This window comes from Tachypleus tridentatus, chromosome 4 (genome assembly GCF_004210375.1).
Source record: "Tachypleus tridentatus isolate NWPU-2018 chromosome 4, ASM421037v1, whole genome shotgun sequence".
Classification (NCBI taxonomy): domain Eukaryota; kingdom Metazoa; phylum Arthropoda; class Merostomata; order Xiphosura; family Limulidae; genus Tachypleus; species Tachypleus tridentatus.
In genome coordinates, this window is record NC_134828.1 from 104,515,294 (window position 1) to 104,533,224 (window position 17,931).

Here is a 17,931-nt window from a genome sequence, read left to right on the forward strand (position 1 = left end):
GTTTGAGATGGCAAAGCCACAAATGTGATGGCAAGTAAAATTAGATTTTCACATAAATGTTTACACTAGTTAAAACACTCATCTCAAGATTGCTCCCAACAATAACATTGAACTCCATGTGCTTAGGAAAATGTAAGTAAACTTGATAGTAGTATCATTATGTAAGTAAAACTGTAAATTTTCATTATTTTATTTCAATGATAGAAATTACATTTTATTAAAATTATAAATAAAGATAACCAAGGCATAAATATTATTTAATTAGTAACCTTCAGTTCTTCTGAGACAGTGAATAAACAGCAAGCAAGTCTACATAATTTATTTTTCTGTTTAAAAACAGTGGCAAAATTTAAGCAAAACTCACAGCATTGGTTCTTTGGGGTAACATGTTTTCATCTTCCTTTTTTTTCCCCAATTAAACATGACTGACATTCTTTACAAGAAATAAACTGTACAAAACTATACAAACAATTCTCTGCAATGGACTGAACTGATTTCTTCCACAGGATTCTATAACACAAACATGTATTTCTGAAAATTAAGTCAAATACTGTGACCAGAATTAAAATAATTTTATAATTGCAAGTATTGTACTAACAAGTCAGCCATACACTTAGAAATCAGTAAGTGATAACACAGCCAGATATGGTTTAAGATATGCACTCCTTCTTGATATTAACTATACATTAACAGATATATATATATATATATATATAATGAATTAATCTAGTTATGTGTGTATGTGTTATTTTTTTTAAATTAAAAAACTGTGCCTATGTGAAGTCTTTAACAGTTATGTTTGGATCAAGTTATGATGTTGATATTCCATTGTCCTAAATGTTTAACCCTTCCTGGACTGCAAGGATGACATTTGAGACTGTTTTGTTCTCACACAGAAAATGTTTAACCTATCTGCATGACATTTAGTACACACTTTGTACACAGTATTCACCCCATATCTGAGAAAAAATTATATAATTTGGAATGTTAATTTTCTGAAATTTTGAGAAGCTTTTTTTAAAAAAAATATTAACAATTTTCCTTTCATTTTGAACTTTTGTTTTCATTATTATTATTAGTATTTATGTTGTTCTTGTAATAGCATACTAATATTCTCATCTGTTCATACAAACCCTTATTTACAATGGAAATAATTAATAGAAATATATGAAAACAAGCTGGATTTTGTTTCACATCACTGTTCAGAAAGTTCAATTTTATGCATACCATATATGTAATGAATTCAAACTTGTTTTGTTTTCATCATTTATTTATATTTATTATCTATCATTCTCCACTAAAGCAGTTGTGTTTCTACCAATCACAACTTTTACAATGTCCTGATCAGTAGAAACACAATTTGCACTTCTTGTTAGACCTACATTGTTACAGACATGTTCTTCTAACTATATTATAGGGAGGAGCCTAATTTCTCTCAAATAATTATTGCTTCTCTTAAATGACTAAGAAGTTCTTTGTGTTCTTTGAATAACTTTACTAATATGCACAAATAAACAACACTTCACTTTACCTCTGAAAAGATTGCTGTCACAGAACTTCCATCTTACTGCACTGACCAACCGTTTTTACCTTTACCAAATGTTTTATCATACTAGAATAATATTTCTGTGGCTTTCAAAGAGGCACATTAAAAGCACAGAAAAGATTATCATAAATAAAAACAAAACAGATTTGTGGCTTTTTTTTTTCCCGAGTTTTGTAAACTTTATTTTATACTATGAGAACTTTCAGTAGAAATAGAAACATTACTTTATATAATTCATACAGACATACAAGTATATTTTCTAATTATTTTTAGGTAGCTGTTGATTTTACCTGATTTCAAGACTAGGATTTATCAATAAAAATCCAACACGTTTACTGTGACATCATAAACCCCTCTCCACACAGCATTCTTAAAATAAAATCACCAAGAGAAAAGGATGTCATGTGAAAAACAAAGCATGGGTACATCCATTTCTAATGGATTACAGAATATAATAAAAACTCTAAAAGAATATTTTTTTACAATTGATATTCCTTGGAACTGCTCAGTTCAAACCTTATTATTTATTTTTTTTGCAAATTACAATACATTTTGAAAAGTTAAGAAATGTTTATTCTTAAACATTTTAAAGTTAGAATTTCAATATTTTACTTAAATTGTGATATCAGATATGTAAATGTGCTTTTGATACTAGAAAGCTGCTCACCAGTTGCAGTAAAGTTAATGTATCAGGACATTTACAGACACTGTTTATTGCCTCATTTAGTTTTTTTGTGTGAAGAAGTTAAAATCACAGTATGAAACAAGTGATGTCACAAACATGGTGGAGTTATATTTTTGTGGTTTTGAATTAGCAGACTGGGATAAACAATTGCAAAATGTTAAGAGACCTACTTGAGAAATATGCTCCTCTTTTGTAAATGTACTGAAGACAACTTATAGACTACAGTTGTTTGGGGTAATTTTTATAACATTTATAAAGACAAATGTAATCTGAAAGACACAGTAAGATTAATATACAGCTGTAGAAGTATTCTTACCAGAGATTTTAGGGAGATCTGCAGCACTGCACATACGAAGATATGAACTTAACTGGCCTGGGATGGAGTGTCGATGGCGTCGAAAACTTCCTACGAACATATAGAAATATAAATTGTTTGAAATATACTGAATTCCAAGAGAAAACATTCTGATTCCTACTTGTACATGTGTGACTATTTCAGTCCTTCTTCTTTTCTAGGGCAACACTTAACAACAATAAACTTTTCTTAAAATCATTAAGAAATTAACTATCACTTGTTTGAGTAAATCTTAAACTGTGTGGTGTTTATGATAATGTATGATGAAAACAGACTGAATTCAACATCACAAAGAAAATGTTTATAACATACAGTAACTCCAAAATTTTCGATTAAGTGAAAGTTGAAATTTTCTATCTTAATTACAAAAGTTGCACCAAAACAATGTCCTTAAAATTGTTAAAAATCTCCCTTTGCCTTGGAAGAAAAGTATTGCTAAAATGTTCATGCAAACCTACAAGAAATACACATACACAACCATCCCTAATTTCAAAGTCCCATACTACAGAGAAAGCAGCTTGTCAACAGCACAAAGCAGCAACACTTCAGCTACTCTTGACTGACTTAATAGGTGAAAGTGAGCATTACTTTTATTGTGCACCACCACCAAGAGAAAATTAGATTAGCAATCTGAGTCCAAACAATAAATGAAGTTTAACTGTTAACAACTGCCAGTCTGTGACAGAACTTAGTCTCAGGAAAAGTTGAGATTAACCTATGCAAGATTCAATCTATTGGATCTGAATTTCATAAGATATGTCAAGCTTTTAGTAAATATTAAGTCTCTGTATGCAAAATTCTGAGTGTTTAATAATTTTTTACTATTTTTTTATTTTTACTAAAAATTTGTCTGTTAATTTACTGAGTCAGTTTGACTGGTCTGAGTGGAAGTTGATTTTCATGTTGAATATAAAAATATTTTTTTACCATCTTACACCATTTTTTCATTTGCACAACCTCTAGAACATCTTAAATATGTATGTTCTTTCAGTAAAATCTTACATTTCATCTGTTAATTTTTTCATGGACATTTGAGAATGAATGCACCAATAAATGAAACATTGTATCTGTTCAAAAATATTCTCCCTTACTGTAAAAGCTTCAATTTGTAATAAAACAAAGAAACATGTTTGTTAAGTAGTTATAAAGTATTCAATCATATACAAGTGATACAACAATACCAATTTAATAAATGAAAACTGGAAACCAAAAAATGTGGCATCACTTTTGGAGAGTTCAAATGATCAGAACCTAAAGTCTTTCTTTTTATGGCCTTTCAATAAATTTATTTGTCTATTGTTACACACAAAGATGCACAATGGGTTATTTGTGCTGTGCCCACCATGAGTAATAAAACCTAGCTTTTAGCATTATAAGCCTTCAAAATTATCACTGGGGGACTCATTTATTACACAAGATTAAATAGAAGGCACAATTAAAAATCTGCTAATTTATGAGTAAAAGCTCTACATGTGATAATACCTTATAGAACAGCTTGTTTTGTGTACTTTACATAATTCATAATAGTCCACAGTGTGAACCAACTGGTCTAGTTCCACTACATATACAGTGTCAGATATTAACCCTTCTTTCTTAATTTATACATACTTTTATAAACTTCTATCTTTTAAAACTGTACAGTCAGAGACTAATTTCCTCACTTTAATATTACCATTTCAACAGTTCAACCTTCCTTCACACATTTTTTTTATTCCAAGTTCCTATAGCTTTAGCCTTCCCTAGTTCACAGAAAAAGATTAAAATTGTTTTTAATAACAACAACTGTTACATGTCATAGCATCACTTAATCCTTTCAGTGGGGTCAGGGTTCAAAGACCATGTCATCACGTTTGTTGACTTGTATTCGAAATTTTATTGAACTACTATTTTATGAATTTATATCAATAAGTTTGGAATCAAACTGAAGATTGTAATTCAAACTTTAACATTATATAGGAGTTAATTTCTTAATTTAAAAGTAAACATTGAAAGAACACATCTAAATACAAATTTTAGTGAGTCACATGGTATGCTGAATGCAGCACTATTTAAAATTAGATGTTTGTGATGTCAAAATATGAAGTATATAATTTCGTACAAATTAAAAACTCAAATTACTAATATTGAAAAGCTAGAATATAAAATAAGAATCTCATATTTGTTTATTTTGCTGAGATGTGGCTTACATACTGAATGAAACACTGTGGCCACATTCAACTCTGTCCATTTTTTGAACTGATTCCTTATCTGCATTTACTAAGAGTATATGAATAACCATGTGAATAACCAATCAACAGCTAAGGAATGTTCACAGAGTGGTCTTCTCATCCATTTTAATTTTTGTAAAGGTTACTACATTCTTCCAATCAAAGTTTTCAAAGAGACAGGTTGTGTCCTTTGTCTGCTCAAAGTTTCATATTTTTTAAAATTTTAAGCTTTATAAATTATAGTGGAATTCTATGGTATCAATGTAGTTAATTATGATCTTTGGTTATTCAACTGTATATACATAAAACCTGAAAGAAATTTTGTTTGATATCCTCCACATGCAAAATTTTAAAAGGATTAGCAATCTATGTCTAGCAACAACCTAGTACAAAGTGTGTAGCAAGAAGAGATAATTGTTTGTTCTATTTCTTGATTTATTGTACTATATTTTAAGAAAAATAAGTTTTATAATTTTTCTAAATACTAATAATCTATACACATACAAATAAAGTATACTAATTGAAATATGGCTGTATATTACAAAATACTAGTCCACTAAAACACAGCCAAGACAGGAAAGACTAAAGGTCAGATTTATATTACTGAATATGAAACCTGGGGGTACACAAGTGCACTGTATCAATACAAATTTTATAATGTTAGGAAGGTCAATATAATAAAAAATAATAAATATATATGCTCATATATATAGCATTATGAGACTAAAACTACTTACACAAAACAGATGTATTTTTGTGTTATAGTATGTAGTCATTCTAGCATGAAAAAACTTATATTTATTTTGTTGTTCTTTTAATGATGGTTACAAGGTTGGTGAAGTGAAAGACTCCTCACAGTTAGAGTACATTAAATAACAAAATACAAAATCTTATTAAAAACAAGTGCTTGAAATGTATTTAGGTGGTTTTCGAGATTGCGTAAGTAATATTTGAGATTTCTGTGATGAAGAACAGTTTGTTTAACCACAACATGAAATCACTTTGCATTCAGACTAGTAACAAAGACAATATTTTCACAAACAAATCTTTAGTAAAATATTTCATTAAAAAAACCTGTTTTTTGTGTACAAAATACTTGTAATCTTTACTAAAAAAGTCTACCAAATTTTGTGAAGATACACGTTGTATCAAAAGTTATAATGCAAATAGTTAATGTGAGCAGATGTGTTGATAAACTCATACGTTAGATCAAGCCCAAAGCTAAAAGGTTAACAGAAAGTCTGTTAACATTTTTGATCTGATAAAATGAGACTATATTTTTGGTTTTGTGTCAGTTTTATAGCCTATACTTTTGGCCACTTGATAAAATGGTTCAGCAACAGTTGTAAGGAGATAGGTCCACAAGAATCTCTCATTGCATGAAGCATACAAAACTTTATTTTCATTTAAAACACACTGCTAAATTTTCTGAAACCAGAGGAATTACAATAACAGCCATATAGATGGAATGGTAAAGCAGTGAAACTACACTGTATGAAACTAGCTAATCATTTATGTGTATAAACATTGTAAGACAGAAAGTGGAAATATTCTATTACTACTACTACTAACACTAACAGGTCATAAATCCACAATCAAAGAAGCCACAGTACATGCCTCAGCACCTCTCATATTTCTTGAACAACTGAAAGCTTTTATGAACCTCTTCAACAGTTGCTCTGAGCAATCTCATGCAGAGTATATTATTTATTATAAGACCCAGTTCGTGGAGACACAATTACCTGACATTATACAAACTGCAAGTTATAAATTTATTTTAATCTAATAATGCTATTTCAACAAAGAAAGACCAGTTCATTTATTGCTCACAAATTTATGTTTTTGCTGAGTAACAAAATGTTTGTAAGATTCACGACTAAGTGTTTGCTTCAGTATAAAGGAACAACACTCCAATAAAAATTTGTGAAAATATCCAGTATTTACCAGCTTGTCCTGACTCAATGCAATGTTGCTATTAAAGATAAAATTATCAGATTTAGTGAAGTAGATGATGAGTAGGTGTTAAAGACTTGTTAAAGTTTGAAGACTGTAAATCTAGAGCCAGCTCTGAACTAACAGAATTCAGCAATTCTGTTTCTCTTTAAACTGTAAACTTTTCCTTCTGAATGTTATTGGTTAGATTACAATATCATCAGTGTTGTGGTAGATGTAACTAACATCACAAAACAATATATTGAGTGGTGAGGCAAAACAACACAATAATCACAACAAAACCAATTTCAGAATTCACCATGTAAAGAAAAAAAAGAAAAACGTTTGACAGAACCATAAAAAATTACAGACACTTCAAATTGAATTGCTTATATTAAAGAACTATTATGAACTATATATAAAAGTAAGTAAGTCACTGTGGTTAGTTTTACTCTCACCTGTGCTGTTATTTCCTTCTCCATTAGTGCAACTGACATCTTCTAGACTTTGAGTGAGAGAGCTATCTATAAACAAAATACCAGACAGACTCACAGAAAAAGCACATGCTTGTATAAAAGAGAAGGCTGGAAACTAGGAGAGTTTTTTCTCATACTGAATAAAGCTATTTTGATTAAGAAGCTGTTTAAAGTAAACTTCTCTTGTAATATAAGAAAGAAGGAAGAGCTGCAGTACTATTAATAACACTATGTAACACATTTTGTTCCTGGATAGTATGTGTTATTTCTTAATTGCCTATGTTGTAAAAGTACAGAAAATGACCATTATTCCCTTCAAACATTGAATTTGTAACCTGGATAATGAAATTTAGAAATTAAGCTATTTTCTATGTAAAAATGGACAAATTTGCACATTTTAATTTATATAACCTCTAAATAAAACAACATATGAATCAAGACTTACATGTATTTATACTAAAGTTATACAAAAATGTTTAAAAGTGAGTAGGTTTTCGAGATTTGCGACTGTAATGTAAATCACTTTCACGTATCAGCCCCCAAATATAGTCTCCCACCATGTTTTCGTTATGTGGTCCCATGTCACAAAAGCAAAGTTTGAAGAGAAAAATACGTATTTTCCATTTACTTTAGGCATAAGCAATTAGGAAATAACACTTTTGCCCAGGAACAAGAAAAAGTAAAAAATTTGTTACATAGTGTTATGGATTTTTTTTTCTGACCAAGCGTGTTGATGAAGATATATAATTACACTACTCCCATTGAACAATTCAATGCATCATAACTATTCAAAATTGACTGACATTGTTTTTATTGTGCATGTGCTAAAATGAAGATGCAAGTGTAATTAATATGACAGTGATGGAAAATTACAATCAAGGAAAAATAGCTATTTATACACGGAAATTGTTGTGATCAGGACATCTTTGGGTAAAATATGACGACAATATTTTCACACACACCAATACTGCATGTAATACGAAAACACACACATAAATAGAAACAACTTGTCTGGTTTAAACAGGTCTTTCCATCACATAGGTTGATCAACAGTGGTAACATGACAATTAATGGTTTGCTATTTTGGGTGTATTACTACAACATTGACATCCAACAACAAACAATGTAGTACAAACATTTTCTTACAAAAGACCAAATATTAAATTAAACTCACACAAGCAAAACACTGCTGTACATTTAACCATCTCCTTCAAATTGATTAAATTTTGGAAAGTTTACTTTTAATATTTCACAGAAAGCCAAAAAGTGAAAATTCCTTTACTGACATCAAATGTCCAGAAACAAATATTTGGAAAATAAAATAATTGTAAGAAATAGCAGTGTTCTCTGGTATAATGTATCATACACATCTACAATTAAACGAGCTATGTTCTTGCTGAAGTTATGTTGCCCCCTACCATTGAGTGAATAGTTTCATTGATAAAAGTATTTTTTTAATTCTATGAAATAAAATACTTTAATATAAAAGGCAGTTCTTACTGCACGCTATGAATTCAGTTATTAAATTTATACAAAGCAATAAAACTGAAATAATGTTTATGTTTTTATCCATTTTATTTCAGTGAACTCTCACAGATAACCCTTTAAAAATGTTTACAATCCTTGACAAATCTGGTAACTTATATTTTGTTTTACAAAGAACAGATAGGGAAAATACTTTAAAAATGTTTACAGTTCTTATGATGTGTCACAGACAAATCTGGTTACCTATAAAGTGTTTTATAATGATCTGATAAAAAAACAACCCTTTAGAAACATTTACAACCTCACTGATCTGCTATATAAAAAACATGAAAACCTGTTTGGTGTATTACAGTGAAATGAAATGGAAAACCCTTTAAAAACATTTAGTCTTTGTGATGTGCCATAAGCAAATCTAGTAGCCCACTTTTTCAGTAAATTGTCAGTAGTGTAAAATAAATTTACAAAATACATTAAAATTATTTATATATTAATGTAAAAAATGAGACGCAAAGATGTTAATCCAATTTCAGTCCGAGTAACTGAATTTCTCTGTTGGCATAAAAAAAACAATACAGAGAGTATTTATTTCCAAACAAATTGATGCAACTATGATATAACTGGCATTTAAGACACTAATATAATCCAAGCATAACTAAATATGTTTAAATATAGGTTTGAGAAAACATGTAATCTTGACTATTTGTGAATCTGATTTTGATTTAAAAGAACGAGTCAAAACATAACCTGGTTACCTGTGAGTGATTCAAAAGTATTATTTTTAATTTACAGTTTAAACAGAATTTCATACCACACACTGAAATATAAGTCTACTTCAGTGATTATGGTTCATGTTTTTCACTTTCCTCACTTCTAAATCTTTTTATCTTACATTTCTTTTTCTTCACATTTTCGAACCAACACCTTTGCTCAAGTAAGCAACCCACAACAATCATGTTTTAAATTTTATTCTCTCATTTTTTGATAAAGGCAAGCTTTACAAACACTTTCTTTCTCTCTTCCTCACATTTACTTGACAAACATTTTGAATTAATTTCATTTGTGTTCAATTTTGTTTTTTCATGTATTATTGAAAAATGTTCAGTAGATCTTTTTTTAACAATCTAAAAACACTACAAATAATCTGCTATCAAAATAAAAGTTTTATACTTTTAATCATTTTTAATGTTGAGAATTTTTTGTTATTTGGTTAGTTGAGTTATAAACTACTATTTACATTCAACTATTATATTTTTTGACAATGCCAATCTATTTGAACCTAGTTATGATACGTACACAACTGACATTAATTTTGTTAATAATACTGATTAATTTTCACTTCTATATTGCACTGCACCAATTACAAAGATCCATCACTGAAACTCGCTCCTTCTCCAGAAAACAAAGAGAAGCTACTCTAGGTTAGTTCAAAAATATTTGCACTAAAAACGTTAGTAGAAAAAATGTGTTTTGGAAAAATCTACATCTAGATTATACTTGAAATTACATCTGGGAATAATTCATTCTGAGTTTCTACATTTATAGAATTAAGACGAATTTCAAAAAGATACTTACCTCTAAAGTACTGAAAGCTTTTTCTGTACAGTTTACAAACATGCTGTTAATAAAACAAGTAACCAAATTATTGACACAAAAAGTCCTTTATGCACTGCAGAGAGCATGTTCTATTTAGTCATCTGTGATATTCACTTTTACCATTCTTGCTTTGTAAAAGCTCAGAAACAACACAAGTCAAAAGTGAAAGAGGATGGTAAAATCGAAGAATTTAGCCAACCCAAGACCAGTATGTAAAGGGTCCAAAGATGAACAAAAGATCAAAGATAATTTCCAAAAGTCCAGACAGAGGAGTTGTCCGAAACAGTCAATAAGTCGGTGTAAAGACCCACCTCACATCAACATTAGGCCACTCAAAAAATACAAGATGTACCATGATTCAATGAAAATTCTTCACTGGCCTTGGAAAGGGTAATGTTAACCAGAAGTAAAACAAAATGTTGAAACCATAACAAACTCCTGCTGCTATTCTTTTACCCAAATGGACACTGGTTTCAGTGGATTACTTACAAAACATAATGAGTTACAGTTGTTTTTTGGCCACTTAAAAAAAAAAAAGGGAGAGACAATGTCCTTGCAACCCAGACCAACAAGGGTTATGTCAAAAGAACACTAGAAACCATGTAGCAATAGGGAAAATAAGTGTGACTTACAAGTCATGAAGATAGCAGCGTAGGTGTTTGATCCTGAATAAAATAATCATAACAATAAAAACAGCTACTAGCTAAAATGATGCAGGAAAAAAAGGTGTCTAAAAACAATACAAAACTTACCAAGTAGGACATAAAACTGAGGGTTAAGAACTTTTTAGGAGAAATGTAAAATAAAGTCTACTAATAATCAGTGATGTCGAGAAACCCACTTGTTGAGAAATTTATATGCAAAAGCGGCTTGTTTGGGTTGAAAATATTTTACATAGAAGAGTAACAACGTTCGACCTTCTTCGGTCATCGTCAGGTTCACGTTGTTCGCTCTTCTATGTAAAATATTTTCTCAACCCAAACGAGCCGTTTTTGCATATAAAAGTCTACTAATATTATAGTACTACAAGTTACAGCTTTTACAGTAAGGGAGTATATTTTTAGAACAGGTACAATGTCTATTAATACTGAGAAAGTTGGTGAAAGTATCTACAACAACAAAATAACTGGAGAGGGGGAGAATTAGCTAATAATGAAGTACAGAAGTGTCCAACACAACAAAATAACTGGAGAAGGGGAGAATTAGCTAATAATGAAGTACAGAAGTGTCTGACACAACAAAATAACTGGAGAAAAGGAGAATTAGCTAATAATAAAGTACAGAAGTGTCTGACACAACAAAATAACTGGAGAAAAGGAGAATTAGCTAATAATAAAGTACAGAAGTGTCTGACACAACAAAATAACTGGAGAAGGGGAGAATTAGCTAATAATGAAGTACAGAAGTGTCTGACACAACAAAATAACTGGAGAAAAGGAGAATTAGCAAATAATGAAGTACAGAAGTGTCTGACACAACAAAATAACTGGAGAAAAGGAGAATTAGCTCATAATGAAGTACAGAAGTGTCTGACACAACAAAATAACTGAAGAGGGGGAGAATTAGCTAATAATGAAGTACAGAAGTGTCTGACACAACAAAATAACTGAAGAGGGGGAGAATTAGCTAATAATGAAGTACAGAAGTGTCTGACACAACAAAATAACTGAAGAGGGGGAGAATTAGCTAATAATGAAGTACAGAAGTGTCTGACACAACAAAATAACTGAAGAGGGGGAGAATTAGCTAATAATGAAGTACAGAAGTGTCTGACACAACAAAATAACTGAAGAGGGGGAGAACTAGCTAATAATGAAGTACAGAAGTGTCTGACACAACAAAATAACTGAAGAGGGGGAGAACTAGCTAATAATGAAGTACAGAAGTGTCCAACACAACAAAATAACTGGAGAGGGGGAGAATTAGCTCATAATGAAGTACAGAAGTGTCTGACACAACAAAATAACTGGAGAAGGGGAGAATTAGCTAATAATGAAGTACAGAAGTGTCTGACACAACAAAATCACCGGAGAAAAGGAGAATTAGCTAATAATGAAGTACAGAAGTGTCTGACACAACAAAATAACTGAAGAGGGGGAGAACTAACTAATAATGAAGTACAGAAATGTCTAACACAACAAAATAACTGAAGAGGGGGAGAACTAGCTAATAATGAAGTACAGAAGTGTCTGACACAACAAAATAACTGAAGAGGGGTAGAACTAGCTAATAATGAAGTACAGAAGTGTCTGACACAACAAAATAACTGGAGAGGGGGAGAACTAGCTAATAATGAAGTACAGAAGTGTCCAACACAACAAAATAACTGGAAAAGGGGAGAATTAGCTAATAATGAAGTACAGAAGTGTCTGACACAACAAAATAACTGGAGAAGGGGAGAATTAGCTAATAATGAAGTACAGAAGTGTCTGACACAACAAAATAACTGGAGAAGGGGAGAATTAGCTAATAATAAAGTACAAAAGTGTCTGTACAACTTATCCAAAAGAAAAAGAGAACAAAGAGTTGTGGTCATGACCTACAGTTTGACCTCAGCTGAACTCAAAAATAAAAAAAGGCAAGTGTCACAAAAACGTAGCATGATCATAAAACCCACCAAAAAGGTTCACCTACAATGGCATAAATGCATTGAATATGCAGATACATGACCATACATTCTGCACTTTAGAGGCAGGTTGCATAAGTAAGATCTCCAAGTCAGATAGTAGTGTAAATACTGGGCACCATAATTTACACTAAATCAAAGTCAATCTATAGTGGGGTTAAAAGTCTGACTGTTAACAAGCAAATCTAAATTACAGTATGAAAGCAGAGCTCATAAAGATCTTCTGATGCATGTGTAAAAGTCATGTAAAAGATAGAAGAATGGAAAATTATGGGTGACAGATATATACTCTGTAATGTATGAAGGACGTTTGGAAATTATGAGCCACATGTTTGTTTGACAGCATGGGGGCATACTCAAAATGCAAAGTTTTTAGTATTTCAGAGGTAAGATTATTTTGATTTAAGTTGCAGCTGTATGTTATCACAGCAAATATCAACTTCCAGTGTTATTGATAAAGAGCAGCAGCACTAAATCAAAACTACAGCTGTGTTAATCATACATTTCTAATAAAGCAGGCAGAACAAATGGCAATCAAGGTTCTAGGATATATCTACTCCTCATAATATATGTTACATACAACACTACACAAAATCTTTGCATAATTTCCATTATTTTTATCATGACTACAAAAACCAACATGGCTCCAAAGTATTGTTACCTGCATGTTAAAGAATCACTATATATTCTGTGACAAGCTGACAAATACTTTAATTAAATATTTGGGGTTTTACGAACTAAATAATAATGGAAGAAAATTCTTATTAAAGATAACAATATTTGTTTTATTATAATCCTTACTGTTTTTCTCTTGTTTCTCAGCACTGTTTTCATTCTCAAGACTTCGGGGTCTTGGGCTGTCAGAGTTACTTCTCATGATTGGAAATGGTTTTTGTCTATCAACCTCTGATATGAAAATGTTAGAAAACATAGACTTTATGAATATCGAAAATTCATAAAAAATACAATGTTTCTCACAAGATGTACACAAAAAAATGTGTACTATATAAGGATACCAAATGTTTTCCACTACCATATTTTGACATAGTACTTTTTTGAAGTTAATCAGTTACTGTGCATATGTGTGCTTTTTACATAACATATTGTCATGTTCTCATAGCTGCTTATGTTCTTTTTCATTTTCTTGAGGAAACATCTGGTCTGCCTCTTGGAAGGTATGGCTATAATGCTGCATATTGTGCAAGGATGTTGGCAGAACTGTCCTCAAAAATGGCCAGTCAGATGATGCCTCAAGGTTACAACCTCCTTTATGTTGGAATGAAAATGACCAGTCATGTGGGTGATGTTATTTGGTTTGAGTAGATGATTCCTGTCAAGTCAGTTAAGTAAAATTTATCTCTGATCTAGTAAAAGCAAATGTTTTGTCAAACAAGCAATTACACATACTATGTTAAGTGTAAATAAGAAAGATTGTTTACTTGTGTTCTACATGGAGTCCAGACTCTCTCTTTTTTTTAATTCTCATAAATTGTAATAGGTATCTTGTTGAACCTCCTGTCATTCAGAAGACCCATCCTATCACTATAAGGAAAATCAGTTTTATCTGAATCTAATACACACATAACATATCTGTCACCAAAGATCTAGATGATTAAAAATATGTTTACTACCTTTTAAATAATCCATATCATTGTTTCTAAAATTAGCCACCTTATAAATTAGACTACCACAAATCTAGTCAGTTATTCCTCTGACTGGTAGATGTATTGTTTATGCTAATTTTGTAATTTGTAGTAATTTATTTTTAATTGTTAACAGTACCTGGATGACTCTCAGAGCTGCCACTGATTGGGATAGGATCTGATGATTTTGAAGTTTTCACTTCAATAGCTGCATTTTCACTTCCACTGGACTCTTCTTTGGCTACAGATTCTTCCCGTAAAGTTGGAGAATCCTGGAATAAAACATACCATAAATAATTTTACTTCATTATTCAGCAATTGTAAATGTATCTATTAAAACACAAAAAGAGAAACTTATTTATTTAGCAGTTCTTTGCTTTGTCTTTATTAAATCAATTAAGTTAAAACATTTCATGATTATTTTATTCAGTAAACCAGAAAAGTTTTCTCGCAACAAATGATAATCTTTAGAAAAGAAATCAAACACATCTTACATGACATTGCAATTTACCTGATGGAAAAAATAGAAATTGCTTGCTAATCATGTTCTGTTTCATCAGCCAATTTTATTTTTCTTATGTCTAGGTGTTAAGTATGAAAAACGTCTTAAATGTGAGTTATAACATTTTAGTAGAAGACAGCTGATGGGATGCATAGAAAAGTACAAGTTTTTATGAATAAATTCCAGGGTCATGTGACATTCAAATTCTTAAAAAATATAACAAGGAAGAATAAAAATAACAAATGTTGTGACTTTTGTGATTATTTAACAACAACCAGTGCATAAAGTAAGTACTCATAAAATAAGATAATGACAGGAACTTACAAGATGATCCAAGTTTTCCAAAATGTGATTTCAATAAATTAAAAAGACTAATTAGCTAGATGTGATGACTTACTGAATATTGTAAGTTAATACCTATTAGTAATGACTGAAAAAAAATGATGAAAAATTACAGCTGGTTGGTTGACATTCATTGGTGCAAAGCAAACAACTGGTAAAAAAAAATAAAAAGTAAAATTATTAAAATACATAAAAAGGAATCATGTTAAAACAAAACAAAGGCCAATTTTCAAATTAAAAACTGAAATACAATAAAAAAGGCCAATGGCCCTTCAAGATTTAAAAACACAGCAGAGGTGTACTGAGTTACAATTGCCAATGATACTCTCAAATGTCAAGGGTGAACCCATGGTAAAAATGTCTAAAATGGTGCCATCGCTCATGGTCATAACATGGCATGACAGTAAAATGTGGGCTATCATGAATTAAGTGTCACATAAACCACACAGTGGTGCATTAACCCCAAATAAAAGAAAACGATGATTTAAAAAGCTGTGACCAATGAGTAGCCAAGACAACTTCCTCATTCTGATCCTTATGGAAGCAAGATGGCCATGGAGCAATAGAAGGTTCATTCTAGAAAAGCTTGTTGTTACATTGCTCACTCCAATTTGATTGCCAACTGATGGGAAGCTAAGTCTTGAATACAGGACCAAGTCCATGTATGGGATAGGCACATCTGTGACAGCACTAGAGCAAATTGGATGGCAGTTTGAAGAAATCTTGGGATCCTCCCCAGGCTTAGAAATAAAGGAAGGCAATAGCATGGCACTAAAAATCAGGAAAAACACTCTCCTGCCAGATTCAGTTAAAAACAACCAAAAAAAAAACAGCAAGAGAAGCAGAGAAGAGATGGCACAGCATCTCATAATGAATATCATCAGATCAGACTGATGTACTGCCAAATTGATGGAGAGCAAGTTTAAGTTCCACCAGTATAAAGGGACAACTATAGTTCTAGAAACGATAAGCCCAAAAGAAAAGGGGCAATTGACCTGACCATGGCTTGATGGCAAAGAAGGTGGAGGATGAAACAGAAGTGTTAAATGCATGAGAAAAGCTTTTGCCAAGAGTGTTAGTAATGCTCTTGGCATAAACAAATTCCTGACCATCAGACAGGAAGCTCAAAAGGGGAGAAGAATACTGTCCAGTGATCTTTCTAATCTTGTTCTATATGACTTTGGCACTGGTGGTAGAAGAGATACCAAATGTGTATTGAATCGAAGATTCCCCCTGGCCTTGACATCTGATCTGCCAAGCATGTGCAAGGGCCTGCTCAAAAGCAATGTGGTTTAAAAGCATGGGACATATACAAAATATATTCCAGGTCTGTTTTTAAGCCTTCCATGCTATGTAGCAGGCAGGATTCTGTCATGAACGAGGATACTGTGGAAAATGTGTCAAGGTTATAGGAATACACTGAGCAGCTGCCTGGACAATACAGTCAGTCACTACTGCCATGTATTAGTCTATCAATGACTTACAAATGATGACAGAAACATGTTCTGAGAACACAGTGAAAAATGACCATTTGGCTTGGTCCAACTTTCATCAAGGCACATGGGGCAGGTGACATTACCATGGCTAGTCTCTCCCGAAACAACAGGAAAATAATCACTGTCCTGTGGGTTACTGTCAACCTTCCAAAAAAAGTAAGAGAAAAGCGAAGGGGAGCAGATAGAGATCAACAGCAGTAAAAGACTGACCAGGTGCTTTAAAATAAGTAAATAACCAGCAATGAAGAGAGAAAGGTCCAATTGAACATAGATCTCTTAAAAAGCCAGGTAAAAAAAACAAATAGTGATGGCATGACTCAAGGAAACATGAGTGGCTACAGCTTCCAAGGGTGTATCAAGTGGCAAAGACAGGGTGAACACAGTGCTATCCCTCCACGCACTCATCTATCACACAACCTGTCAAAGGGTGACTGCATCAGCAGGTTTGAGAAATGTTTCCTGTAAGGATAGACACACAGAATTGTAAGAATCAATCAACTTCTTAATGCCATTTATGTGGACCAGAATGTGGTGGTGAGTCCTTCTGCTTTTGACATTTTTTTTTTTTTTTTTATTGGCCAGAGGTCTGCCAACCTCCATGAATCCTGACATGAGTTAAGTAGGCAGGTCTCTGTCTGTGGACAAAGATTCCAGTGACTGAGGACATGAACAAATAATCATTTTGCACCTTGGAGCTGCAGAAGAGGATGAATCTGAGAAAACATTTGAACCAAATGCCAAAGCAAGTGGACCCAGGCTATCACTGGAAGAAGTGGCAGGGACAGAGATGGATGTAAAAGTAGATTCATAAACTCTTTTAACTCTGCTGGATGCATGAGAAGATGTGTTTTCTCCCATTGTGGCAGAGGAACAGAGTGTAGAAGCATATGTCTGAGATGAAGTGGGGGACAATAGCTTCTGAGTTTATGGGTAGGAGATATTGTTAAGTTTTCAAGTGTTGCATTTCTTTCTCCTCCACCCACTACTTAGGGCAAGAAATAGAGTAAGAGAGATGTGAACCACTACAGTTAATACAGTGTGGT

At 31.9% G+C, this 17,931-nt stretch overlaps 1 protein-coding gene across 50 annotated transcripts in view; it reads right to left on the bottom strand.

Annotated features, from left to right (window-relative positions):
* Positions 1-17,931, bottom strand: part of LOC143249819 (inositol hexakisphosphate and diphosphoinositol-pentakisphosphate kinase-like) — a 153,197-nt gene that overhangs the window by 12,937 nt on the left and 122,329 nt on the right. For 26 of the 50 annotated variants that reach the window (XM_076500338.1, XM_076500316.1, XM_076500317.1 and 23 more), the window contains 4 exons: positions 14,688-14,820; positions 13,707-13,811; positions 7,184-7,249; positions 2,548-2,637 (listed from right to left, as the gene is read on the bottom strand). In XM_076500338.1, the coding sequence (XP_076356453.1) occupies positions 2,548-2,637; positions 7,184-7,249; positions 13,707-13,811; positions 14,688-14,820 (394 nt within the window). The remainder of the gene's footprint in view (positions 1-2,547; positions 2,638-7,183; positions 7,250-13,706; positions 13,812-14,687; positions 14,821-17,931) is intronic. The other 24 variants (XR_013027961.1, XR_013027962.1, XM_076500352.1 and 21 more) reach the window with 1 other exon arrangement.